We start from the raw sequence: 27,940 nt of genomic DNA on the forward strand, positions 1-27,940 counted from the left end.
AATTGTGAGTCTGACGCCATGCTTACTTGTTTGCTGGTGAGCCCATGATGACCCTGTGGATCAGGATTCCATGAGTGACTTCTGGGAAGAGGGAATCTCGCAGCTTTAACTCCGCAATGATACTGCACAAGCAAAGAGACCAGATGACACAAAACACTCAGCAGAGTGTGAACACATCCCTTCGGCCACGATGGCTTGAAGTATTACCTTGGTATCAGGGTCAGCATCATCACTCCAATATACTTCCGCCTGCTGTCTGATTGGCTGAACTTCGATCCTGGCAGGTACAACAACAAAGTTAGATTCTGTATAAAATGGGATTATAGTTAAAAACTTTATGGGTGTTATGAGAGTCTTAACAGACCGTTTTTTCTTTTTATTGCTTCCTCATCTATCAAAGAAAACATGCTGTGACCTTCCTATGGAAGAGTAACTGCTAGTGGCTAACGTCATTATACATAGACGGCACACAAACAAAGTGACATTCTTTTACATCCGTGAGTTCTCCATCATCAACTCACTCTTCTGCTCTGCCGATTTGTCCAGGAACAGCTTGACGTGGTCAGAGGGGATGGCGAAGGAGATCCCAGGAGTGACCTTCATGGTGTTTATCCCAATCACCTCCCCGTCCTGGTTCAGACCATACAAAAGTATCTTAAAAATCTAAATATGTTGGGAAAGACCTAATATACTTCTGTAGTTAACTCGATAGCTTTTCTTTGGTATGTGATGCTTTGATCTGTCACTCACCAGGTTAATGAGGGGGCCTCCTGAGTTCCCAAACTGCAAAACACAAATCGGTTGAATGCTTACTATAAACCGACAGATACGCAAAAACATATTCACAATCAAACGCACGCAGCACCGGGTGTCAGACCCCGCATCACCACACAGCATGGGGCTCCAACTGCATTGAACCCTTGACTGTAAACAAACACGGTTAACCTCTGAACCAAATTAGCGCAGCCAATCGGGACAGTTTAACGTCATGGCTTACACCTGCGGGCCACTGCTTCACACCCCAATATACCCGTCATACGACTTACATCAATGGCCGCATCCGTCTGGATGTAGTCCATGTTGGAGTTGGAAAGGCCCAGCTCCTTACTGCCTCTCTGGGCAGAGCTCACGATGCCCGATGTGATCGTGTTGCGCAGGGCGAACGGGCTGCCCATGGCGACAACAAACTCTCCCTGGCGGACATCCGAGGAGCGTCCGAAGGCTAGGGTGGGCAAAGGATGCTGGAGCCAAAAGTGGGAGGGACAATGTGAGTATGTACCTATATTATATGAGATCAGCAGCCTTGGAAATGCGTAACAGATTTGAAATGCGTTGTGGTTGTTCACCTTTGCAGTGATTTTAATGGTGGCAATGTCAGCCACTTGGTCGACATCCTGCACGGTGGCGTTGTACGTTTCTCCGTTGGTCAGCTTGACACGCACGCCTCTCTTGTTGGCGACAACATGGGCATTGGTGACGATGAGACCGTCACTGGTGATGATGAAGCCCGAACCATTCGACACAGGGACCTCTCTCCCGGAAAATGGGTGCCTATACAAAAAAATGGACGGTAAAACACTTTACGTCTGAAGATAAACATCACCCTGAAACAAGGTCATCCATCCTGAAACGAAAAAGCGACGAGCGTGTTTTCTCTCAAGCAACGCATCACACATATCAATACATTGGAATTTGGAAAAAGCACATGACACATGACTATTAAATATGAAGATGTTCGGATGCCAACTTACCTGCCGACAATTTCAATGTACACCACAGCTGGAGTCGACTTCTCTACTACGTCAGCAATGAAGTTGTACTTGTACCGGGGGCTGTCCGGTTTGTACGGGGAGGCGCACCAGGCAGATCGAAGGACTGGTCCGAGAATGGAGCTGGAGAGAGATACTGTCCCGTCGTCCACCCCCTCCCCCGAGTCCCAAAGTCCGGCTAAACCGAGTCCCAAACCAAGTCCCAAACCGGCGGCGACCGAGGTTCGAACGCTTCGCCCCCCAGGAGCGTCGCGACCACTTCCTGTAGTCCTGGTCGGGCGTCTCGTGTCCAGAACATGCCTTATGTCGCTTCCTGCATGTACTCTATCAAATATTAAACTAGACACACTGGACATAGTTCTTTCAGTTTGCAAGGGGGATCCACATCTATTGCTTACCAAGAAAACAAAACGATTGACACCGCGTGATGCCATATTACATCCCGACCTTGAGCAGACTTCTCCAGGTTAATTAACCGAATATTAACCGAACCGGATTAAACCGCGAGGTAGTAAAGGTGCAACTACAGAACCAAATCGTCACAGCGTACTTCCTTGTAGTTTGTAGAATAACTGTAAACCATGAGTAACCGACAAAGTATGAATCTGCTCCCTTGACATGTGTGACACGCATGCGCAATATGACACCTTAATGAGGCACATTCAGGAGCATAATGTTTATCTACGGCTTTGCAAATATAATTAATAAAACGGTGAACAGCTTTGACACGAAAATACCAGCCTCAATTCGACTATTGATCGTAAAAATCATGAATTCTTCCAAATATTGTTTCAGAGTTCACGAAACAATGGTAATAGTTTATTTCTTTATTTTTTTATAAATAATGATACACATATAGCACCAACAAAATGAAACCAGCTGCTGAGAAACTGAAAACTCTTCCTGAAAACATGCTCCTCCTAAAAATAAACGTTACTTTATCATTTATTTTGAGCTCGGTTGGATTGTGAACATACACACCTGACGTCACAGCGGATGTGTTTACGGACGTGACGTAGATAATTCGAGCGGCTAAAATTTGAAAGTTATTGGCGAGTTGAGCAGTCAGGTAACCGGAGATTACTTTAATAGGGATTTGTTAATTCATAGTGAGATAAATAAACTAACATCATCGACGCAGGGAGCTGGACTCAAAAGTTGGACCAGAAACGTTGACGCAGGTCCATCTCGTGAGGAGTAGCGGAACACGGACTTCATCTCGAGCTAAACCAATAACGCACCAGTGGCTTTAGAAGATACCTCGGAACTGATAAACGCTATTCAGAAAATGTGTCAATAATCCAAAACTGTATGCAAAGACATGTCGACGTTTAACTCGACAATAATTGAAGCCGGTCGATATTGCTTTCAGCAGCAGAGAGACGGTCGGGACCGGAGGCTCCACACGCACCCGCAACGCCGCGAGCTCCACTCCACGGCCATCGATGACGAACACACGTCTCCCAGTCTCTTGCAGTCGAGTATGTATGATGGTCCGGTCACAGGATGGGATCAAGACCTTTTCCCCACCTCGAAACGGATGAAGTCGCACGTTCGCCCGAGATCACAATTTCAGTCTCCTGCGAAAGTTTTTTCGAAACTGAAAGCCAGTGTTGGTAGGAACACTGGCGGGATGAAAACATATGAGAGAGATGGATCGGTTCTTCCGACGACGAGTGAAGGAGCAGCGAACACGCAGGAGGCGAAGTTGATGACAAACGAGACCAGTACCTTCGATCCTATTGGTGCAGAAGCCATGATCATCTACCCAACAAAGTCCCCTCAGCATAAACCCACCAAGTCCTTCCTCAACTGCACCAAGTACAGAGTGCCGTCCCCAATTAGGGACACACGACACGGGTTGATTAAGAGGAATGAGTATACCCCAGTAAAAAACCCTGGTCAGGTGACACAACAAGTACCGCTGTCAAACAAGTCCATGACGTTAAGATCATCCAAAAACGTTTTCAGAACTCCAGCAATAGGGCAACCACAACAATTGATCCATTACGAAAGTGGCGGAAGACCTATCATAGGTAAAGGTTCTGTGAAAAAAAACGCTAAACTGCACTCTTTCTGAAATCATTGATTATTGCCCTATGACAGCAGTACCATGCTACAGTTTCTGTCTTGGCTGATTACACTGATGTTTGAACAGAGGCTACGGTGTGCCTGGAAAGATGTCCATTGAATTCCCCTGCAAAGATGTTTGCTTACTTCAAGAGATCCGAAAGAAAGAAGGCTTTTCTTTTCCCACAGAAAACAGGTGAGGCGGCTGCAAACCAGTACTGACCTGGAAGATAATACCTCTAATACCATGTTTCTAAAATGTTTATAAAACTTTGTGGTTTGATGTAAGACAATGAATCATTTGATGATTCTTGGTCAGGGGAGCCTTAATGGGGGCCCTCAGATGATGGGTAGTGGCGAATGTGCTCCCAGTGAACTTTCATGCCAATTTGTCTACCTGCTTTATCTTGTTGCTGTAGCTCATGGGAAGAAGGACGTCCGCATGGAGCTATCGGATGATGAATCACAACGTTTTTCTCCAGCCGAGCCTTCGGAGAGTGACCTCCGCAGCATCGACGAGCCCACAAACAGCCCAGTGGGGAACGATGTTACCGATGACCTTTCACCTTCAGCTCGCTGTCCCATGGTTCTCAACAACCTGTGGCTTCATCACTCTGAAAAGGCCCTTGTGTCAAAGAGAAGTACGATTTGCATTGTATTTAGTGTTTCTTTCTCGTCCGGTCGATGGATTTCTGTCTTATCATTTGAAATGACAGTTCTTTAAAAAAGGAGATCAAGAGAACCAGGAGAACCTGGTTGCTCCTGCCAAGATACACATGCAGGAGAGGAAGAGGCTGCAGCCCCAGGAGGCTGACTATGTCGGAAGCAGCACCAGGGAGGCAGGTGGGATAGAAGTGAACAGGAGGGGGCAGCCTCTGCATTGGCCAAATATTCAATGTAAAACCACATCGCAGCCTCATAGATCTGGGCTCCCTAGATCAGGCCTAGTATGTTCATTTATAGCCCAATTCGGTTCTGAAACCAAACTTACTGATTAAGAGTGAGGCCATGGCTACTCGCTGTAGCCATGGCCGAACAGTGACGTTTTAATAGCGCGATTGATCGTTGAACCGAGGAATCGCTGCATTCCTAGAAGTGAATTGTTATTCTGCTGCACTCCTGGGTCGCCAAAGTCATCTCCACAGGTGGGTCTTGTTTCAAGAAGTTCAAGAACCTCTGCTCAATCACTGTTTCCTTTTTTGGGGTTTAGGCCATAGAGTTCAGTCTTGGAAGAGGCCTGCCTCTCCAGATCTGAAACGGGTAGAAGCTGAGTACGGGACAAACATGGATCGTCTTCCGGAAAGGAAAGATAATTGCTTCCAATCAGCAGCAACGTTTGGGAGCTATCGAAAAGATGACTCGCCCATCCCAGCCCGCACATCTCTGTTGGTTCTGGCAGAAGACCCACTTATCAATCAGTCCCCGTGTGTCTCAATCCCCCAAATAAACAACCCCATCATGAAGCGGAAGCCGGCGCCCTTGGAGCCAATCCAGCCTAAACAGGTACCACAGGTTCTTCAGCAGTTTTTCTATGCCCTAGTTTTAAGGGGAGGTTAAATACAACTGTTTTTCTCAAACGTATTAGTATCTCAACCATCAACTGTGTGGTAATTGTATCCTTCCTTCACTTATTCAGATCCCTGTTCAGAAGGGAAGTGGATGTGAACTTGCAAAGTGGACCATCAAGTATAACAGGGAAGGTCTCTATGTGGACGGAATCCGAACGTAAGTTACCCAGGACACACTGGGTGCTCCTGAGTGCTCTCGGAGTGCTCCACTGGGTGTCCTCTGTCACACATGACTTACAGTGTAGTTGACTGCATGCTGCCCTTAGCGTCTCCGATGCTGGTTTTACACCGGGCTAGCATATCTCTTATCCCCTTAGTCATTTGACCTTTGTCAAAAGCAACTTGCAGTGAATGCAGGTAGATTCAGTTAAGACCAGGCAGATAGGGGTTAGGCTATGGAAATGTGGGATTCAACCCTGACCTCTCAGCGTCAATTGAGTCATCACCCTCATCAATACTTCACCACTTACAACGGTTGCCAAGCTGGGTAACACGCTGATGGACAAGTATGTGTTTCGTCTGTCTGCCTAGTAACAGTATGTTCCCCGTCCCAGATGAGGATGTGTTTCGTCTGACTAGTAACAGCTTGTTCCCGTCCCAGACAAGGATGTGTTTTGTTTGCCTAGTAACTAGGTTTGGGAAAAATAATCGATTCTTCGATGCATCACGATTCTCTCTCAAACGTTTTTGTCTCGATGCAGATATATTAATAATGGGAATTATTATTATATATATATATATATTTTTTTTTTTAATTTGTTCGACTGCTGTAACATTCTGTTCGCCAGAGAGGGATCAATTTAGTAATTTTTAATTTATCTTCAGTGTGTATTGGCCAATCTGATTTGTCTTGACACGATTGCGATTCAGCCTACGCATCGCATGCACGCAAACTCAGAGACACAAGAACTCCTTCTAATTCAAGAGCAGCCTTTTCTTTAATGACATAGAAAAGAAAGATTAGAAAGAAAAAAATAACTGAAACTTATTTTTTACATACTGTGTCAATATTGTGTTGTAATGCAAGCTGCATTGATTATTGCATTGTTCAAAGAAAGTCATAGTTGTGACCAAAGATTTCTCTCTAATAAAATATTAGATAAGATAATTCATCTGTTGATGTCTTTAATGATCATCACAAAAGAAGGAAGTGATTAGCAAACTCAGATGTATATATCATTTTTTTTTAAAATCACGCATAGAAATGTCCGTCAAAAAAATTGGAATAATCAGAATCGAATCGTGAGGTGGGAAGAAATTCACACCCCTACTAGTTACGGCACATTCTACGTCCCAGATGAGGATGTATTTCGTCTGCCTAGTAACCGCATGTTCCCCATCTGGGACGAGGAACATGTCCCAGAAGAAGAAGCTCTCGACATGTTCCCCATCCCCTGCACGGCATTATGATTGGGTTTGTGGGTTTGCATTGTGTGACCCCAGTGTGTGACCCCAGTGTGTGACTGGGTGCTAGGTCTATAGTGTGTTGCTGGGTCTACAGTTTGGGATTGGGAGCTGGGTATATAGTGTGTGACTGGGTGCTGGGACTGCAGTGTGGGACTGGGTGCTGGGACTACAGTGTGGGGCTGGGTGCTGGGTCTACAGTGTGGGGCTGGGTGCTGGGTCTACAGTGTGGGGCTGGGTGCTGGGTCTACAGTGTGGGGCTGGGTCTACAGTGTGGTGCTGGGTCTACAGTGTGGGACTGGGTCTACAGTGTGGGGCTGGGTGCTGGGTCTACAGTGTGGGGCTGGGTGCTGGGTCTACAGTGTGGGGCTGGGTGCTGGGTCTACAGTGTGGGGCTGGGACTACAGTGTGGGACTGGGTCTACAGTGTGGGGCTGGGTGCTGGGTCTACAGTGTGGGACTGGGTCTACAGTGTGGGGCTGGGTGCTGGGACTACAGTGTGGGACTGGGTGCTGGGACTACAGTGTGGGACTGGGTCTACAGTGTGGGGCTGGGTGCTGGGACTACAGTGTGGGACTGGGTCTACAGTGTGGGGCTGGGTGCTGGGTCTACAGTGTGGGGCTGGGTGCTGGGTCTACAGTGTGGGGCTGGGTGCTGGGACTACAGTGTGGGGCTGGGTGCTGGGACTACAGTGTGGGACTGGGTCTACAGTGTGGGGCTGGGTGCTGGGACTGGGTGCTGGGACTACAGTGTGGGGCTGGGTGCTGGGACTACAGTGTGGGGCTGGGTGCTGGGACTACAGTGTGGGGCTGGGTGCTGGGACTACAGTGTGGGGCTGGGTGCTGGGACTACAGTGTGGGGCTGGGTGCTGGGACTACCATGGATCGGTCTGACCCGTGTTCCCCTCCCAGGTCAGACAACACTCCGTGGCACAGTACCATCATCGTGAAGAGGATCTCCGGGGACGTGCTCAGAACACTCTCGGGGAAGACCTACATTCTGATTGGCCCAATGAACATGCATGAATCCTCCAGTAAGAGATTCTCATAAGATACTTATAACGTGCAACAAGGTTATATCTCACATCGGGGGGGGGGGGGGGGGAGCTCCAGTGTTTTGTCTTTAACTATAAAACTCTTTCTGTCCTTTGCAGAATTTCCAAACTGGCTGTTGACCAAGTTTGTCCACGGTTTCCCTCCGGATTGGAAGAAGCACTTTCAGCGTTTCCTTTCAGAGTCAAAGTAAGAGGATTAAAATCTGTATGCAAATCTGTGTGTGCAGCTCTCAGTTTAACATACATCGGTACGGTGCGTTGTTTGGCTACTTTAAAAATGTCCAGTTTTTAAGATGTTCCACTCATCAGCATGTTTTTATCGTCTTCAAAACCCAGGAAAGATGCAGCGAGTAGCAGCGCAGACATCTTTCCCCAGGGCCCCGGGGCCACAAAGAATGCTGAGAAGCAGAGCTCCACACCTTTCGTCACACGTAAGTTGAAGTTCCACAAATTCCTCCATGGGCTCCTAGTAAGTTGAATCCTGCCAAATACATTGCACTGATTTTTAAATGTTATGGCGTATTTGGGTGTAGGATTGCATATTTAGCCAATAGCACTTGACTCGCCAAGTGCAGAAACTCATTGCCCGTCTAACAATGAATTGTTAGACGGGCAATGAGGTTCCGCACTTGGCTAGTTAGTTGACCCATGTATTTCTCTACTTGGCTAGTTAGTTGACCTATGTATTTATCTAGTTGGCTAGTTAGTTGACCCATATATGTCTCTACTTGGCTCGTTAGTTGACCCATGTATTTCTCTAGTTGGCTCGTTAGTTGACCCATGTATTTCTCTACTTGGCTCGTTAGTTGACCCATGTATGTCTCTACTTGGCTAGTTAGTTGACCCATGCATGTCTCTACTTGGCTCGTTAGTTGACCCATGCATGTCTCTACTTGGCTCGTTAGTTGACCCATGCATGTCTCTACTTTTCCTCCACACCAGCCTCCTGTCCTCCCCCCTCTGGTGTGTCCAGTCTGGCCATGAAGAGGTCTCGGTGCGGCCGGTTGCTCAAGCCGCCGCTGCAGTTCTGGAAAGGAGGGAGGGTGATCCTGGACCAGTCCATGAACGTCACCATCATGGAGGATTACGAGAACACCGTGTGCATGACTGTACGTGTCCCCCCCCGTCCCCGTGGGCCTCCCGGCTCTAAACGCTGGAGGAACTCTGAATTCAGTCCCACAACCCGGCGAGTTGAAACGGCTTGGACCGGTGTCCATGACGCTTACTTTACATTTTTTTGAACTTCAGAAATCCTTCACACTGCCCACCATATTGGAACCTGAGCCGCCCAAACTTCCCCAGCGCCGCAGAGAAGGTAAAGCTGCAGCCCCATCCGCACACCCCACCCATTTACGTGTTCAGCACTTATCCTCTGCTCCTCTGTCCCCAGCCACCCCGCCCAGCCAGGAGACCGGCAGGCCGCTCGTTGACCAGTGGCAGTCCTCTGGTCCTTCCGTGCTGCGGAGGAAGGTGAAAGCTGCGGGTCGGAATCGCAAAGCAAAGACCCACGCATCGCCAGAGGCCTCTGCGTTCCCTCCTCCTCCGGAGGAGGGCCGGGGCCAGGGCGCCGGCAGCAGCAGCCCAGAGGAGCAGGAGCCCAGAGCCAGGAGCGGGACGGAGCAGCGGCGTCTGGTCCAGCAGGCTGGCCAATTGGCCCACCGTCCAGATCCCAGACAACGCTCCGACAACGACGCTCCTGAGGGTCGGATCGCGTCACCAAGGGAACAGAAGATTCCGGTACCCAAAAAACCGACGTTGGCCCACGGCTCCCCCGCATCGACATCTGATGAAGACATTCCAGTGAGGAGGAAGGGGAGGAAGAAGGCAGGATGTCGGGGCATGTATCAAAGTGTTCTCTCCGACTCTCCGTCCAGTACGTCTCTCAGCTCAATGGAAGGCAGCTGGACACTCCCGAGGAAGGACATGGGAAAGACTGTGACGAGGACGGGCAAAGGAAGGGCAGGGTCACCAGAGCTTGCGCCTGACCCGTTGTCTTCTCCGGCCCAGCCCAGCAAGAGAGGAGGCCGACGTACAGTCCCTGCAGCAGTGTCTGCTCCGGCCCAGCCCAGCAAGAGAGGAGGCCGACATAGAATCCCTAAAGCAGTGTTTTCTCCGGCCCAGCCCAGTAAGAGAGGAGACGGTGGTACAGTCCCTAAAGCAGTGTCTTCTCTGGCCCAGCCCAGTAAGAGAGGAGACGGTGGTACAGTCCCTAAAGCAGTGTCTTCTCCGGCCCAGCCCAGTAAGAGAGGAGACGGTGGTACAGTCCCTAAAGCAGTGTCTTCTCCGGCCCAGCCCAGTAAGAGAGGAGACGGTGGTACAGCACCAAAGAGAGGCATTCTACAGGAAGAGAAAGTGGATTGGACGGAAGCAGAGCTTAAGAGTTTGAAAATGTAGGTGTTCTGTTACCAGAGGGTGAATTATCCTTATTATTAATAGTAGTTAAATATTATCCTTAATACTATACACTGCATCCTATATAACAGTAAAAACAGTCACTTTGAACAAGGTAACATCATTTAATTTAACAGAACATCGAACTCATCCCCGTCTCACTCTGTCTTCGTTCTGCGTGTTCAGGGCCATTGCGTCCTTCCCCAAACACATGGGGCGCTACTGGGTGAACGTGGCCATGATGGTGGGAACGCGGTCACCAGAGGACTGCCAAACGCAGCACAACTTCCAGGAGAGTGTCAAGGCCTCCAGTAAGAATGCCAGGGTCTCTGGGAAGAAGATGGATCCCCCTGCGGACCAAGGTAGGGGACGGAGATGATGGCCTGGTTAGGAGTCTGAGTGTATGAGGCTCTTTTAAAGCTACTGTAATCTGATTGCTCGAAAAAATAATAATTCTTACAACCATTCGGATAGCCCGAATAATATATTTTTTTTCCACCAATCGTATTGTCGTAAAAAATACTTTTCCGAACCAATCAGATACCAACTCGAAAAAAAATAACCTATAAATGAAATGAGTTGACAGTGCTGTCTTGATATCAGGCTAAAGCTTCGCTCAACTGATTCGTAACGTTTAAATCGATGCATCGAATGATTCTTGGTCATTTTCGAATCGATTCAGGGGCCAGCGTATCGATGTAGTCGCATCTGTGTTAATCCAACAGTTTACTGATTGGTATCGGTGAATCGTTCCACCCCTAGTAATCACGGTTTTACAATTCTCAACTTCAACACAATATCCATTTATGCAGGCACTGTTTCAATATTTGCTGTGTTTCTGTTCTATTTACTTAAAATATCAGAGGTCAAAATGCTTTTCCACAGCCTTTTCATTAAAAACACATATCTACAACGGTATATAAATTCTTTCATCTACTTCGGTTTGTGCATTTCCCATTTCAATGATTGTCCTTCTAAAACCAACCCTGTTTGGATTGACTTAATGCCTTGTCCTGCCCCCCCAGCGCCTCCCGCCATCACAGCCCGCGTGGGCACGCTGATGAGGAAGCAGCAGGTGCGGCAGTTCATGGAGGCCATGCCCAAAGAGGACAACGACGACGTCTTCAGCAGCACAGCCATGCAGGGAAAATGTTTCCAGGTGAGGCTCGCAAAGGCCATACCACCACCACCACATTTTGAATGGTTAAAGTGCACAAAGAAAATATTGTGTAGTCTTTCTAATGAATGCTCAAATGAGTAAAAAGTGTCTAACTTCTTCCTTTAGAACGCCCCTTCAATCCTTTACATCAGAACAAATGGAATATGGACTGCATTAATGAGGCGCCATTCTTACCAGGGGCCACTCAAATTGCTTTACAATATAGCATTCCCAATATCACATCCATTCATGCCAGGGCTCCAGACTAACTTTTTCACAGGTAACACTGGTGCCACCTAGCTTTTCATTTAGTAGCACCAAAACAAATTAGGTAGCACCATATTTATTTTTTTGTGAACGGGAGTTCCTCTTTCGTGATGTTATAGGCGGTGTTAAACTTGATGATCATTTCTTCATTCTCCGCTGAGCGATTGCTCTCATCTATCCTATTAAATGAGGTGGGGAGGGGCTGGGTGCTTCGTGTGATGCAACAGTAGGGGTGCAATGGATCAGAAAACTCACGGTTCGGATCGTGTCACGGTTTTTGAGTCACGGGTCGGATCATTTTCGTATCAACAACAGCAAAAAAGATAACGAGACAAATGTGACTTTAAATAAAATCTTAAAATGTGTAAAAACAAAATAAAGTAAAAAATTTGGTATTAATCCTGCTTCCTTTAAGCATAGTCAATATTTAAAAAAATTGCAATCTGAGGCATTATTCCTTCTTTTTAACATGGATAGTAAATAATCCCTAACTCTGGATTTACAACTTTAAATTCAGGATGTCTGCATTGCCTGGGGAGAGTTTAGAGACTACACTCTCCCACGACAATGCAGACATCCTCATCTTCTTTTTTTTTCATCAAGTATGGTAGCGAAATACAGTTCTGTCGTGTTTTATTTGGCATTTTGTAAATCCATTGATTTCAGTTGGAAGACTCATTGCCCATTGCAAGGGTCATTTCGCTCGGTTCTAGTCCTACTGTTGATACGGAGAACCGAGCGAAAAGACTACAACCAAACATAAATATGACCGCTTCCGGTTCCGGTTTCCGTTTAAAAAACAGCTTTTTTTTATCAGCTGATCCGCGGATCACTTGCGTACCGAACAGTGAGGGTTGATCCGTACGGATCACAGGAAACCCGTGAACCGTTGCACCACTAAACAACAGCCTCATTTGTTTCCTTTGGCACATTTTTATTTTCTTAAAATAATCGACTATCGACCGCTTCATATTGTATCTGCTTTGTTTACTTTTTTGTGTGTGCTGCGTGCGCAGCAAGACTGTGCACGTGTAGTGGGCAGACCATAGACTGTAAAAGGTGCAGATAGACAGGCAGGCAGAGAGAGACAGGGAGCGAGAGAGAGTAGTGGACTCGTAGGAATGAGCCAGAAAGTACGATTTTATTATCAACCACAACCGCGGGGTGGGGAGAGAAAGAAAAAAAAAATGATTTTTCTTTTTTCAATCGTCCTCCTGCAAGTAGCAGGACCTAAGAAATTAGGTCGCATATGCGACCTAATAGGTCGCACTCTGGAGCCCTGATTCATGCACATATTCCCAAACCGACGGCGGCGTTGACCCCGCAAGGCCACAGCTAGCTCGTCGGGAGCAGTCAGGGTGAGGTCTCTTGGCGACACTCTGCTAGGAGGAGCCGGGGATCTAACCAGTATTCTGGTCCACATGCTGCCTGACAGGTGAAGGCGCTGCGTGTCCTGACGCGTGTTCTGCTCCCCAGATGCCCTCGATGAGCCCCTGTGGAATGGAGCAGGGCTTCGTGCTCTCAGACCTGGAGCCCACCACCCCTCGGGGGTCCAGTTACTGCACAGCGAAGACCCCCTCTGGTCTCCACATCAGCCCTGGGATGATTCGCTCCGTCAACAGGTAACCACCTGGCTTCTCTCTTATTATTGTGATTTCATATTATGTTCTATCATAAATGACAAAACACATTTTTGATCGGATCATAAAACTTTCTACTTCCTTTATTTTGGCCTTTTCATTTATTTCTTGTCTTGCAAAATGAAAATGTCCACAATGGTTTGGTAGACCATTGGTGTAAATTCACTGTGTGGGTATCTGGTTGTGTTTTGTACAGAATGCATTGTTTGGTTTCCTAGAGAGCTTGAGCCTCTCTGTTGTGGTTATTTGCAGTTATATCCTGGTAACTCTGGCTTCCTCAGACAGCTGATCAGATTTCCTGGTAACTCTGGCTTATTATTGTGATCTGTAGGAAAAAGGATGACAACTACATCTACCAACTCCAGAAGAGAATGAAGAGAAGTCAAGTGAACGCCTGTAAACTCAGCCCCCCAACCAAGGTACAAGTATCCAAGGCCCTGTCTGACCTTGCTAGTCTGGTAGTTCATGTACTAATGCCGCGTTCCCACTGCAGGGTGCGGTACGGTTCGTCACGTTTTACGTGTTCATTGTTCATTGTAAAGAATAATACCTCGAGGCTACTGTTTGTTTGTTTTTATCCCCACGTCGCCCGGAAGTGACGATTCTGTCGACCAATCAACGGAGGGGGTATAGCTCGAATTTTCCGGCACCCTTTCAGGCGTCTCAGTACCCCAACGGAGGAGTACTGAAGACGAGGGCAAAACGAGTACTGCTCAGTCCGGGTCACGCCCACTTTTGGCGGTGGAAACGCAATCCGTACCGCACCTTTGCGAACCGTACCGCACCCTGCAGTGGAAACGCGACATAAGTGCCTGAAGGCCAGAATTTTCATATTGATTTCAGACTCCAAAGCATTCAAGCTGTATTTTCTCACCCTTGTTTTCTTTTCTGCAGACGTTCCCGCTCAAGCCTTCGGTGAAGCGAGGTATGAGCCCAGGCTATTATTTGTTTCTATCACTGAACTTTCGAACAAAACTCTTGCTCAGCAAAGATGGGAAATACTATCAAATGTATTATTTAAACCAGCATGAATATTACTGTACATGTTTACCAGGATATTGAATAACACACACACACACACACACACACACACACACACACACACACACACACACACACACACACACACACACACACACACACACACACACACACACACACACACACACACACACACACATTAATGTTTCGTTGCAGAGCCTTCCGGCAGCCAGAGTGCAAACGCAACCTCTCACTCACTCAACACACGCAACACATACAATCTGTCAACGTCTTCACCAATTCGATTTTGTCGAGGGGGGAGTAACTGAGCGGTCGGCCTTGAAATGCGATTGGTCAGAAAGACGTAACGGCTAATGACAACATTGAACTCTCGTACAGGCTCGAACAGAGTGACACACAAACACACACACTTTTAAGGAGTATTTCACCCGCTCCGTATCCAGCTTGTTCCACGCTTTAAGCACCCAGGCTACTAGTATGCGGCAAGCTGGGGCTCTCATGCTCCCCCCTGCGGTGTATTCCTTGTCCGCATCCCCTGCCATCCAGGTGTCATACGATTCATGCGGACTGGCTTTGAACGGCTGATTCCAAGGATGTACTTTGCGTGTGCCATGTTTTCCCGCCGATGTGGCGAAGCTGTATGGTTATGCTGTTGAGAGCTTAAATTAATGGACTTTATACAACGGGGGACCTAAATCCAGCGATCTGATTGGTTCCCAACTGTTGTATAATGAGCATATACATAACTGCTATGACGCCCGATCATTTTGTGAAAGTTTGCATATCACTCCGCGCCTGGAAGTAGAAACAGTTACAAAGTAAAACATGTGTTGGATGATGGAGAGGGTGTAAATGTTGTTACTCCGGGAGTGAGCAAGGCGATGGAGAGACTAACGAAAGCTTAGGCACACGGCGAGTGAACTGCTCCATAGGATAAATTGCCGGCGAACCGCTCTATCGGAGCCTTCTCTCGGAGGGACGCTAAAGTGTGTTGCATAGCGACCGTCGATGCATAGCGGCAGCCAGGAGGGACTACTTTTTTGTATTCTTTAACAAAACGGCTACTTTGACTTTCTTTGTTTCTTTTTAAATGTAGTGTGTCTATGACTTTCGTTTCGCCATAACAGTAACCATTGTATAAAAGCAATAGATCACTTCAGTCAGTGGTATGTGCTCACATTATACCACTGTGAAGGGGGTCGCCGGCCCTCCGCTGCGCGTCGGGGCCGGACAACGCCCCTTAACAGTGGTATAATGAGCACATACCACAGCCTGGCGTGATCTATTGCTTAAATATAAGTTGACTATGAACAATTATTGAAGTTCAGCAAATTTGACAACTGACGGATGCAATAGTGTAGCCAGTGAAAACCGCAAAATTCTGACGTGTACAATTATGGGCAGATTTAGAATCATTTGTTGCAAATTTGATTCTCTATGCATAGCGCATCGCGTCGATATTGCTGTTTAGTGCTGCTCTAGTTTGCACAGATTCAGGAGACCCGCAGTGAATTCAACCCGGTCCACTTGACATCGGGTAGGCTCATGGCAGTGTTTATTTGGCTACAGGCTTTTCTAATGTCTCATTTTGGCTGCTGGTGTATGTGGTGCACTTTCCAATCCTTAACGTAAACATTAACCTACTCAGTAGGCCTGCCCCGACATGAGTCAGATATGACGATTGGTCTTTCCTTTACTTCTCAACCTACGTTACATTTTCATGTTCATCAGCCTGATTTTCAAATTTTCTCGGGAGAAACCCACAAACCCCCATTTCAAAGGGACTCTAACTTCTGGGCTACAGCCCTGAATGTTTTTAATTGCTAGCGACGCTCCTGTTGTGAGCTCACACTTTCTGGGCGTGACCAGGAAATTAAGATCTATCTCTCTAATAAGATCTACAAGTAGATTAAGATCCGCTTGATGTGAAACGACTCATTATGTTCTGAATGCCATGTGTGAAGGGATATTTTCCTTGTTTCTCTCAGACGACACGAGCTTCGAAATATGGGAAACGTTCCCGGACAACCGAGGAGCCCAGGATGATGACAGTGGAGAAGAGCAGGATGATTATTTCTCAGACAGCGACTGATTCGAAGTACTGGGCCTGAAAAGTATTTTTTAGTTATTTAATCTGAATGTACTACTTTTACTTCCTAATGTATTTTAAGTAGTTGTGTGTGCATTCAAGTGACTTTGAAGTACTTTCAATGGTTGTTTATTAAAATTGTATATTGTCTTTTTTAAATAGTGGACCAAACGGCCCTTTAGCCATTGGCTATTAAGGTTTGCAGATAACCTGAAAGTTGTATCCATTCTTAAAGAAACGTTTTAATTGTTTTTTTTCTCCGGTTGACGCAAGTTGAAATTTTGTAAAAAATGTTATCATGAAAAACGAATAAACATGTTTGGTTTTTTAGTTTTATTCATCGTTTGAAATGCGTTTAGTAATTTGAACTCACACCCTCGCTCACACTAACCGACTGCCACCCAGTGGTGATATATCTATCTATTTATATCTATATATTTATCTGGCTATTGTCCAGACTGCCATTCAAATATAAAACTCTTTCAGAAGTAGGTCATCGATATAATCGGTATTAAAAGGAAAAGGAAGTACAATTCATTGTCTGAAAATATTTTTTACCTCAGGCTGAAAATAGCCGTTGCTCTGATGTCACGTGACAGCCTTGTCATGTGATCCCAGATGAATCTGATCCTTACGTCCTTCGTCTAGTCGCTCCTGACCACAACAAGTCAACCCTTGAGGACAATGAGGACCGTGTAAGTTATTACTGTTTAGCTTTCTTTTTAAATCAACTAGAGTAGGTTATGTGTTTTGTATTTGTGTTAAGCCTTTTAGATTAGAGCTGCAAATACTGCTTCGGATCAGGTTTGATTTTCGTGATCTTTAATGAACAACATTTAACACAGCAGTAGTCGGTAGTGTAGGTTTGTTCTGGTATTTGAAACTTAACGCGGTTCCGTCTGGTCGCCGTTGATTGCAGAGGCTCTCTTTGTACCCCAGACGTCCACCGTAACCCCACTTGTTTCATTCCTGTGACTTTTTCAGGTTGACCCTCGTCGTGGTGCTGGTCTGCAGCTCACCCGTACGCCCTGGGTTCCTTGAGGAGGATCAAGATGTCCTGTGAGAAAACCCACTTTTTAAATCTCTCCTGACCAAATAGATAACGTTCTTGTCTCCGTTCAGGCTTTAGTCACGATACTAGTTCTAGCCGGCTTAAATTAGTTTATATTTTGGTGTGACACTGTTATGAATGTCACCATTGTAACCTAAGTTATTGGTCATTGAGGAAATAGCAGCTGTTTTATTTATGATTCTCTGGCCAGTAAACGTACATGTGCAGGTCTAACTGAAGCGTATAAGCCACTGCGGTGTATTTGTATCACAGAAGGTTTCGTAGTATTATTTGATAATACTGAAGAAAAGTATGGTTGCTGCCGTTGAGGCTGAGGCTCCAATGTTCATGTCATTTAGTTGATGTTATATATGTAGTGTATGTATGCGTCATGTATTTAATGTATGTATGTATATACGTATGCATGTTATCAGTCATCCACCACAAGTTCCTACACTCTTATCAATCTGGGTTCCTCTGTCTTCTAGCATTCCAGATGACTGGTCCCGTGTGGGGCCGGTGGGACCCTCTGAGCAGCTGGAGCTGACCTTCGCCCTGAGGCAGCAGGGGGTGGACCTGCTGGGGGAGACGCTCCGCAGGGTTTCTGACCCGGACTCCCCACAATACGGTACCACAGTCTGTTCGCTGTTCATTAAAACTAACTTTTCACTACGCTCACCCTTTAGTTCCCCAAGTGGTAGTCAGTGCCAGAAATTATATATCGCTTTCTTTTTTTCTATAAAACATTTTTGCTGAGGCTAAGGCCTTGACTCGCTCGCAATCTGATGTGTTATGTTTTTGGGGAAAATTGCTTTTGTCAGCGTCACACGGACGGAGTGCTCCTGAACGCACCACAACGAGCCCATCACTACATCAAATCCAAAGGCACACGGAAAAGGGGAAGTCGATTGTACGCACTTATTGTATATTGTACGTCCTTGCACAAAAAAATAGTACATAGCGTCGTGTAGCATCTTAACCTATCTTTGTTGCTTACAGGGAATGGGTTAACCTATCGGCACTTGGTTCTATGAACATCCTTACTGGGATAACACTGATATATTGTTTCTCTTTCTTCTGACAAATGTACTTATCGTAAGTCGCTCTGGATAAAAGCGTCAGCTAAATGCCCTGAATGTAAATGTATTTATTTGCACATTCCCTTCCTGATGCTCAAAAGAATCTCAAGTCTTCGTCTATTGAGTTTCATTCGATCCGTTTTGTAACCCTTCCTCCTCCGTCCTCCTCCGTCTCCCAAGCCAAGTACCTGAGGCTGGAGGAGGTCTCCTCTCTGGTGCGGCCCTCTGACCTCACCCAGAAGGTGGTCCGCCGCTGGCTGCAGAGCCACGGGGTCTCCGGGTGTCTGTCTGTCCTCACACGCGACTTCCTGCAGTGCACCATGCCGGCCCAGTGAGTACAGCCCTGTGCAGACGTTTCAGATCACGTGTGAAATGAAAGACGGGTGACATATTCCTTCTCTGGTCTTGTGACTCTGTTCCTCTTTTGTTGCCGTGTGTGTGTGTGTGTGTGTGTGTGTGTGTGTGTGTGTGTGTGTGTGTGTGTGTGTGTGTGTGTGTGTGTGTGTGTGTGTGTGTGTGTGTGTGTGTGTGTGTGTGTGTGTGTGTGTGTGCGCGCGGCTTTCTTTAGAAGCATTGTTCTCACGTGTCTTGTGTGTCTGTTAATCTTTAGGGTCCCACTCTTGCTTGTCTTTCGGGTCTCTCTCTTGTGTGTCTTTCGGGTCTCACTCTTGTGTTAATTTTATTCCAGAGTGGCAGAGGCTCTTCTTCCAGGCGCTAGGTTCCACCGCTACGTCAGAGACGGGCGTTCCCAGGTCCGGTCCTCAGCTCCGTACTCGGTCCACGACGAGGTTCACCAGCACCTGGACTTTGGTGATTCCCGTTCATTGACACATTCCATCCTTCACACATTCATGTATTGTGCTTATTTTCGTTTTTGTTCAAGACGTCCTCCGATTTGTGATGTCAATCATCTCAAACGTTTAAATCCTTTCCTCTCCCCATGCACAGTGGGGGGTCTTCACCGCTTGCCCCCCCGGGGTCAGGATGTAGTGTCTCATGGGAGGAACAGACACCCGAAGGCTGGTCTCCACCTCGGAGTGACCCCCGCCATCCTGAGGGCGCGCTACAACCTCACCGCCTCCGACGTTGGCTCCTCCCAGAACAACAGCCAGGCCGTGGCCCAGGTGGGGATAAGATACCATTCACCTAAGAGACCGCCCAATCTCCCGTTCTAGTTCCACTAGAACCTGGAATCATCATTTACGTCAAATGTCTACAAAGAGGCCTTGTATACCGTCTCTCTTTCTTGACTCAAATTCCAACAAACGTCTACTCCTTCATGTTTCTTGTGCTCGGTAGTTCCTGGAGCAGTACTACCACCCGGCAGACCTGGCTGAGTTCATGAGCATGTTCGGAGGGAGCTTCCCGCACCTGTCCCTGGTGGACCGGGTGGTGGGCACCCAGGGGGCGGGCCGGGCGGGCCTGGAGGCCAGCCTCGACGTGGAGTACATCATGAGCACTGGGGCCAACATACCCACCTGGGTCTTCACCAACCCGGGTAGGGGACTGCTTGGTTCTGGGTGGAGATGGCCCGATACCTTTTATATTTTTTCCCTTCCCAAATTTGATTCAGATTCCTGAACTTTCTGTAACGAGTATATATCAATACAGCATCTAGCATTATAGCTACCACAGCACATGTTCATATTGAAGGGTTGTATTAGAAAGACAGGAATGACGGTTCACTTACTGTAGAAAATTTATTTTCAGAACTAGATCGAATACATTGATAATTATAATAATACATTTGTATTCTTTGAGGTTAGCATCCTTGTTCTTCCGACTTGGCTCGAACACAAGTAGGTCGGAGATGACGCGTTTCCCATTCCGACTTTCCACCGCCGACCGTTCACGAACGCAGCATGTAATATTCTTAGCCTGTGTAGTAAATGAGCTAGTCATGTGATGGTATCGGAACGCAAATAAACCTGGATACTCGCCGCTACACAATACTGCATTTAAGGTAGTATCGGAGGAATTTCCGATACTGGTATCGGTATCAGAACAACTCTAGATTAGGGTACTAAGTACTAGAACACATCTCCTTCTAGTCGCTAAAACAAAGGAGAGTTGAGCTTTGCAAAGCCCTAAAGTAAATAAACTAATGGAAGCCTTTTGTTTGCATATAAATCCCGTTTTCGTAGTTGGACGAGGTCAAAGTCCCCCACTGATAGTGGAGGGAAAACAAACTTTTGTGTTGCAAAGTAAAAATGTACCTGGTCTAATGACCTATCTTAACACGGACAAAGTGTTTCCTCACGTCACAAGATGACCACGCGATGACTGTGTGCGTGCTAGTATTGATTGGAATGGAGGGCATAGATGACGCCATGCCTGTTCTCCCTCCCCCTCCCCACCCGGCCCCCCCGCTGCTCCGTCCCCAGGTCGTCACGAGAGCCAGGAGCCCTTCCTCCAGTGGATGGTGCTGATCAGTAACACGTCGGCCCTGCCCTGGGTGCACACGGTCAGCTACGGAGACGACGAGGACAGCCTGTCCAACGCCTACATGACGCGCATCAACACCGAATTCATGAAGGCGGGCGTCCGCGGCATCTCCCTGCTCTTCGCTTCTGGTACCGGGGCAGGGGAACCAGGGGCAGGGGAACCAGGGGCAGGGGAACCAGGGGCAGGGGAACCAGGGGCAGGGGAACCAGGGGCAGGGCAACCAGGGGCAGGGCAACCAGGGGCAGGGAACCAGGGGAACCAGGGGCAGGGAACCAGGGGCAGGGGAACCAGGGGCAGGGAACCAGGGGCAGGGAACCAGGGGAACCAGGGGCAGGGAACCAGGGGCAGGGAACCAGGGGAACCAGGGGCAGGGAACCAAGGGAACCAGGGGCAGGGACCCAGGGGAACCAGGGGCAGGGACCCAGGGGAACCAGGGGCAGGGACCCAGGGGAACCAGGGGCAGGGGAACCAGGGGCAGGGGAACCAGGGGCAGGGGAACCAGGGGCAGGGGAACCAGGGGCAGGGGAACCAGGGGCAGGGGAACCAGGGGCAGGGGAAATGGGACCCTCACCTCTTCAGCCATTCATTGAAGTAGCTCAGATTAAAGGCAATCGTGAATGGAGATATGAGATCAAATCCACACACATTGCTTAAATGATGAGGATGCAATATTGTATACATATATATTTATAAAATACATACTTTTGATGAATTTAATAACATTTCATAATTCATTATCAGGACAAAGGCTCAGTTAATGTGATCTAAATATAACTTGGCCTTGAGCTTTTTGAATACATGGTAAAATGACAGAGGTTTTAATATTGAATCCTAATGCTGAATGTGTTGGGTTAGGGTTAGCAGCAGTTGGATACCCTCTGGTATTGATCACTTTGCAATGTATATTTGTTTTTTTGTATAGCAGATGCATCTACCATCTCAATTCAGCAGGGGCGTGGGGTCTGCACTCCAATAAGATTTTTATCATCCTAATCTTATATTATTTGATGTCCTCTCCTCCGTCTCCGTAGGGGACAGCGGGGCGGGCTGCAGACATCTGACTAAAGAGGAGAACTGCTTCCGGCCGAGTTTCCCTGCATCCAGGTAAACCCCAGCAGCGGGGGTGACATGTAGGATTGACTCTTTTGGGACTCTCAAAGCTAAAGTAATATTCATGGGCTGACGCTTACCTGAAGGCTGTAGTACCGCTCCATTCAAAGCCTACAGCGGCCTCCTCCGAATGACCAGAGGTCCAGAGACCCTCAGAGGTTGACGGCTGTGATGTACACCAATCTAAAGCTCTGTCCACTGCCTCCTTCCCCCCCAGCCCCTACGTCACCACAGTGGGCGGGACGTCCTTTAAGAACCCCTTCAAGATGACTTATGAAGTCACAGATTACATCAGCGGCGGAGGCTTCAGCAACGTGTTCAAGACGCCCGACTACCAGGTACCACAACCAGGAGTCTGTATTCTACACTGAGGCTTCAGGAACTAAGGGTGCACTCACACTAGGCCATCACTAGGATATAGGGCTGTCACTTTTTCCAAAAATGAAATTCGAACGAATTTCGAATGTCCATAATTAATTCGAATACATTCGACCCCCCCCCCCCCCCCCCCCCCCCCCAATAGAACACGACAACAGTCTTGATTTTTTATGTTGCTCTCGTATACCTCACGTATACCTACTGAATTCATAACGGCACAGGATAAAAACACATCTTTTTATAACACATTTGTAAACACAAGAGGAAGCTCCGACACACAAGTGCGGCTGTCTTTTACACATTAACAATAACTGCTCGGAGCGCGATATGCGGAGCGCATGTCGTCCATGGCACACACAGCCTATATAAACGAACAATCTGTGAGGCCGACCTCCAACACGGCATGCTGCTCTTTTTATTCCTTACGGAAAGAAAATTACAAGTAGTCTCGCAGCTCTCCGTTACCGTTGCAGCTGCTTGTGTCAGCCGTGCTGTATAAGTCCCCAAACAGGCTGCCCATCGCGCCCAGCGCAGCAGCGGACTTTTCTCCCTGTCGTGTGCGATCAGTGTCGGTCTCCGTTTCAGTGAGCTCGTGTGAGAGGCTTTCAGTCACGAGATGTTTCTGTGCAGGGGAAAGGTGGACTAACCGGGAGAAGCGGGGATCCAGGAGGGCCGCTTTATTGAGGAGAAGCCACTCGCCGCTCTCTTTTTTTATAGCGCATTTTTACAGTTCGAATGGAGAATTACAATTCGAATTCAAACTTTTCACCCCACCTTCGAACGAATATTCGAACTTCGAATAAAAAGTGACAGCCCTGCTAGGATATTGGTTGTGTTGAATCTGAGAGGAAAATCATCTGGTGTTGGCATACCGAGCTCCGTGGGAGACGTTTCCAAGTTCTGTCTGGGTTGGAGTCCTAGTATCTGGACTGGAGTCCCAGAGAACGGACCAAGTTCCTTTAGGTCGGGTTGGAGTCCCGACTTGGGTTCCAGAGAGACTGTTGATCTGATCTTAAATACATTGCACTTTCAATTTTACTTACTAAAAAGCCTTTTTAACTTTCAATTAAATTTTCTATTTTTACCAGAAAGATACATGATCTGATACCAGTGAGAAAGGATAAGGGTTACTAGAATCCGGGTTGGAGTCCCAGAGAAAGTACCAAGTTCCTTTAGGTCGGGTTGGAGTCCCGACGCGGATACCAGAGAGACTGTTGATCTGATCTTAAATACATTGCACTTTCTATTTTACTCATTTCTTTGCATATGTTTTCTTTTACTTATCTATTATTTTATTTTATTGTATGACGATGTTTATATGTGAAGCACTTTGAGGCCCCGTCCACACGAAGCCGAAACGGGCGAAACCGTTCCGGTTTAGATCTATCCGGTTTCGGAGTATCTCCTTAAAGACGGAGTCAAGCGAAACCGGGTAGATCTGTAGAAACGCTGTAGTACACATGCCAGGCCCATAAGGGGCGCTGCTTCTGCTACAGAAATCCAGAAGAAAATGAAATAAGAAGAAGAGGCGACCATGCGCATAAAGGCTGCCCCCCGAACCACTAACAACACAAACAAACAGTCAGTCAACAGTCTCAATAAATAATGGCTTAGCAACCCAACAAGGGACATGATCTGCTGCAGAACGATTACAAGCCTGTAGTCCGCCATCATCTTTGTTGTTGTGAGTTCTGAGACTCCGCGGGCTTAACAGTCATTGGCTAGAGTCAGAGGTTTAACAACAATGGACAACAACACAGAGAACACAGTTCGCACTTTGCTGAGCCTGTTGCTTATTTGGAGCCGAAATGCCGAAATGGCTAACAGACACTCGACTTCTCTATGGGACCAACGTGAACCAACAGTTGAACCGCTTGACGCCATGTTTACTGTTTAATGGGAAAGAAGGCTCGTCGCCTTTATTATGTCCATGGTCGTCGCATGGACTATACGTCATCCAGCTCAGGTTGCGTAGCCGTGCGTGTGCGCGTGTCGGCTCATTAGCATCTGTACCGTAGCGGCCCGTACCGTAGCAGCACACCTCTCCCAAGTGGCCAAATTGGCCCGGCCTGGCCAGACTGGCCACACTCACACTGGCAGATTTGAGCACGGTTAGGTGTGAAAACAGCCACGGCCAGATGGCCTAGTGTGAGTGCACCCTAGGGGTGGGTATTGCCAAAGAAGTCACGATTCGATTCGTATCACGATTCACATGCCACGATGCGATTCTATCACGATGCATCGCGATACTTGAATTATTGCGATGCATTGCGAATTTTCACTGAATACTGTTAAAAAAAAATTAAGCCATTACCAGTGGCTGACTGGCTGTGTATGATCTGGATAGTGTGTTCAATTGATAACTCAAAGCAACTCAATTCATACATAGCTGTATTTATTGAAACGACTATTACTGGATACACTGACAAGAAGTGCTAAGGATCTATAAAACTTAAAATAACAAAATAAGGATAATCAGTGCCGTTTACATGGCCTCAGTGGTCCTTTAAACCAATGAAATGAAAACATTCAAACATTTCCCCTTTTGGAAGTAGCTGCCATTATAACAACTATATCATTTCATAAACATAAGAGGACAAACTGATGCCACAAAAAGTGAATAGGCTTTATAAAACTATATAAAAAAAAAAAATAAAAAAAAAAGTTGTTTTTTTTAATTATTCATTTTTTTTAATTAATAATCGATTCTTGGCGTCAACAATCGATGCAGTAGATCGTGAAAATTACACCCCTAGTGCACCCTAAACCTCTGGCCTCCTGGGGGTCCGCTCTCTAGGCTAAAGTACTTCATCAAACCAAGATGGGAAGTTACCTCACAGGAAGTGCAAAAAAAAAGAGATGAACATATATATTAACAATAGGCATGGTAGGATGATTCGTATGAATAAATGCTACAGTTTGGTTTTGTTTGGTTAGTAGTCAACAATGTGCCAGTGAAACCCCCTGAGGCTATAACGTGTGTGTGTGTGTGTGTGTGTGTGTGTGTGTGTGTGTGTGTGTGTGTGTGTGTGTGTGTGTGTGTGTGTGTGTGTGTGTGTGTGTGTGTGTGTGTGTGTGTGTGTGTGTGTGTGTGTGTGTGTGTGTGTGTGTGTGTGTTCGTTCCCTCGCCCCCCCAGGCCAGTGCGGTGAAGGCCTACATGCAGACAGTGGGAGGAGGGCTCCCCCCGCTGACCTACTTCAACACCAGTGGCAGAGCCTACCCGGACCTCGCTGCCCTGTCTGATAACTACTGGGTGGTCAGCAACAGGATGCCCGTCCCCTGGGTCTCTGGCACCTCGGTAAATGTTCACACACTTCACTAATGTATGTATGATGATAATCGTGATGTGTTCACCTGCACTCTGCCTAGCCTCCCCCCACACCCTTCTTAGGCACTTATTGCATGTTGTAAGTCCTGGCACTTAAAAATAATACTTAGCATTGTGTAGCATCTGATTCTAGCTATCTTTGTTGGATACAGCGAATGGGTTAACCTAGCGATTGTAAGTGCTTGGCACTTTTTTCTATAAACGTCCTTACTGTGCGGACAGAGATATATTGTTTTTCTCTTTATTCTGACAAATGTACTTATTGTAAGTCATTTTGGATAAAAGCGTGATGTGTAATGTTACATGCAGGCGGCTCTGTCGGGTCGTGCTCTGGTCATGACGTGGTGGGGACTGGATTTGATGTAACGGCCGATCACGCAGTGGACTTCATTGGTCTCTCCCCCCCCCGGCTCTTCCCCTGCAGGCGTCCACCCCTGTGGTCGGCGGCATGCTGGCTCTGATCAACGACCGGCGGCTTCTCAAAGGCCTTCCCCCCCTAGGCTTCCTCAACCCCCGCCTCTACAAGCTCCAGGGAGAGGCCATGTTCGACGTGAGTCCACACACTAGGCCGGCCCCTCGAACACATGTTCCGCCTGGCCTCAGATGAGTTCCCTAAACGCCGTACGCTCCGCTCTCCCCGCAGGTGACGGAGGGCTGCCACCTGAGCTGTCTGGACGAGACGGTCCAGGGGCGGGGCTTCTGCGCGGCCCCCTCGTGGGACCCTGTGACGGGTTGGGGGACGCCGAACTACCCCGCGCTGCTCGCCGCCCTGCTGGACCAGTGAGGCACTGGAGGGCTCCTCCTACATCCAGAATCATGCCAACAGGGTAGTCGACGTAGTATATTGCTAGTTCTGCTGTAGGCCCGTTCAGGGCCAGCCAGGGATCATCTAACTCAGGCCTAAAAAAAAAATTTGTTTGGTTCCGGTTTCCGACCGACCCTGTCAATTTATGTGCGACCCAAATTATTTTATGAGCTTTATAAAAATAAAAATAAAAATAATAATTTTTGATGCAAACTATAATTACGTTTTGGTACAGCACCTCTTCATTCTGTACAAGGATGAGCGAATTTTCTCGTTTTTAAATGAAAACAACCTACCTATCATTCGCTGCCGCTGGAAAAAATAAAATAAAAAAATAAAATAAATTCCCTACCTACCCATGACCTCAACTGACAACCAACAGGAACCAAACTTTTTTTTTTTTTAGGCCTCAGTCAAAAAGTAAGTCTGGGTCCATCTCATCATAGCGTCAAACACTGCCTCCCAGATGCCTATGGAACAATGCAGGGTACGGATTGGGATGGAGAAGAATACCATGAATTGCTGATTCTGTTATTCTTTGCATTTCAGAGAATCTGAAAGATTGTTTTAAATGTCAATCTTATGAAGGGGAAAGGTGGATATCGAAGATGCAATTAATTAAACATTTTATGAATTACATAAAATGGGTTTGCTATTTTACGTACATAAAGACGCATCATATTTATGGAGCACATTAATTGACTTTTCAGACTTACGCTGGCGACACAAATCACTTTATTTTTAACTGTAGTATGATACTATACTACTCTATACTTCGCTATGATCAAAATTGTTGCAAATAATGATTTGTTAATATTTTTTATTATGCATAAAATTGCGCATGGTTATTCTCAGGTAGTTTGTAAGTAAATGTTTAGGGTGCCACTATCGGAAGTAATAACTAATTTTTAAACCATTTTGACAAAGGTTTTATGTATTGTAGATTTGGTTCGTTGGTCACGTATTTTCTGTTTTTTTGTTTTTGTTTGTGTGCGTTGGTGTGTAGAGAGACTGATGGACTGTATATTGAAATTGTTTTGCATGGACAGCCAAAAGGCTGCATATCGGTCATACCCTGGTAGCTGACCAGTAGCCTGAACGGATCCCTAAGCTTTATGCAAACGTTGCTCGACAGTATTCTACACCAGCAGTGCTGCATGTTAATGTTTTATAATTGACCCCAACCCAGCAAACATGAATAAAAGGATATCAGCAGTGATGATTCATTGGTCAATAAATTCATTGGTTCATAAATAAACATTTATATCAATCTATATTTTCTATATATTTTACATTTCACATAACTATTTATTTATTGGGATATAATTTTT

General features: G+C 46.8%; 3 protein-coding genes and 1 long non-coding RNA gene across 8 annotated transcripts in view; 3 read left to right on the plus strand and 1 right to left on the minus strand.

Moving 5' to 3' along the window:
- Positions 1 to 2,420, minus strand: part of LOC132458001 (serine protease HTRA2, mitochondrial-like) — a 3,689-nt gene extending 1,269 nt beyond the window's left edge. The window contains exons 1-7 of one of the 2 annotated variants that reach the window (XM_060052439.1): positions 1,752 to 2,418; positions 1,347 to 1,551; positions 1,047 to 1,241; positions 751 to 783; positions 522 to 630; positions 208 to 277; positions 27 to 122 (exon numbers count right to left, since the gene is read on the minus strand). In XM_060052439.1, the coding sequence (XP_059908422.1) occupies positions 27 to 122; positions 208 to 277; positions 522 to 630; positions 751 to 783; positions 1,047 to 1,241; positions 1,347 to 1,551; positions 1,752 to 2,203 (1,160 nt within the window). In that variant the 5' untranslated portion in view covers positions 2,204 to 2,418. Of the gene's footprint in view, positions 1 to 26; positions 123 to 207; positions 278 to 521; positions 631 to 750; positions 784 to 1,046; positions 1,552 to 1,751 lie in introns of both variants that reach the window. The other variant, XM_060052438.1, reaches the window with a different exon arrangement.
- mis18bp1 (MIS18 binding protein 1) lies at positions 1,142 to 16,748 on the plus strand. Of its 2 annotated transcripts, none has more exons than XM_060052433.1 (17): positions 1,142 to 1,267; positions 3,928 to 4,035; positions 4,259 to 4,480; positions 5,050 to 5,342; positions 5,476 to 5,564; positions 7,722 to 7,843; positions 7,964 to 8,045; positions 8,201 to 8,295; positions 8,807 to 8,973; positions 9,113 to 9,179; positions 9,255 to 10,254; positions 10,442 to 10,617; positions 11,281 to 11,414; positions 13,158 to 13,303; positions 13,653 to 13,740; positions 14,216 to 14,246; positions 16,312 to 16,748. In XM_060052433.1, the coding sequence occupies exons 2-17, from the start codon at positions 3,975 to 3,977 to the stop codon at positions 16,413 to 16,415; spliced, it is 2,877 nt and encodes a 958-aa protein (XP_059908416.1). In that variant the 5' UTR covers positions 1,142 to 1,267; positions 3,928 to 3,974; the 3' UTR covers positions 16,416 to 16,748. The 2 variants fall into 2 exon arrangements, with proteins under 2 accessions (XP_059908416.1, XP_059908414.1); XM_060052431.1 differs by lacking the exon at positions 1,142 to 1,267 and adding an exon at positions 2,688 to 3,805.
- Positions 16,749 to 16,962: 214 nt separating this feature from the next.
- Positions 16,963 to 27,824, plus strand: tpp1 (tripeptidyl peptidase I). 3 transcript variants are annotated; one of them, XR_009525809.1, is made up of 15 exons: positions 16,963 to 17,107; positions 17,397 to 17,471; positions 17,952 to 18,091; positions 18,723 to 18,873; positions 19,231 to 19,352; positions 19,491 to 19,666; positions 19,842 to 20,040; positions 20,927 to 21,115; positions 22,019 to 22,091; positions 22,315 to 22,435; positions 25,613 to 25,774; positions 26,229 to 26,354; positions 26,448 to 26,587; positions 26,618 to 26,697; positions 27,018 to 27,824. XR_009525809.1 is itself a non-coding variant. In XM_060052437.1 (13 exons), exons 1-13 carry the CDS (start codon positions 17,097 to 17,099, stop codon positions 26,586 to 26,588), a joined length of 1,686 nt encoding a protein of 561 aa, XP_059908420.1. In that variant the 5' UTR covers positions 16,963 to 17,096; the 3' UTR covers positions 26,589 to 26,702. The 3 variants fall into 3 exon arrangements, 1 of the variants encoding a protein (XP_059908420.1); XR_009525808.1 differs by having other exon boundaries at positions 26,448 to 26,697; XM_060052437.1 differs by lacking the exon at positions 27,018 to 27,824 and having other exon boundaries at positions 26,448 to 26,702.
- Positions 23,300 to 24,502, plus strand: LOC132458002 (uncharacterized). The gene is made up of 2 exons (XR_009525810.1): positions 23,300 to 23,616; positions 23,920 to 24,502. It is a non-coding gene; the product is annotated as an uncharacterized LOC132458002 (long non-coding RNA).
- Positions 27,825 to 27,940: the final 116 nt, after the last annotated feature.

The sequence above is a fragment of the Gadus macrocephalus genome, chromosome 5 (genome assembly GCF_031168955.1).
Source record: "Gadus macrocephalus chromosome 5, ASM3116895v1".
Lineage (NCBI taxonomy): Eukaryota > Metazoa > Chordata > Actinopteri > Gadiformes > Gadidae > Gadus > Gadus macrocephalus.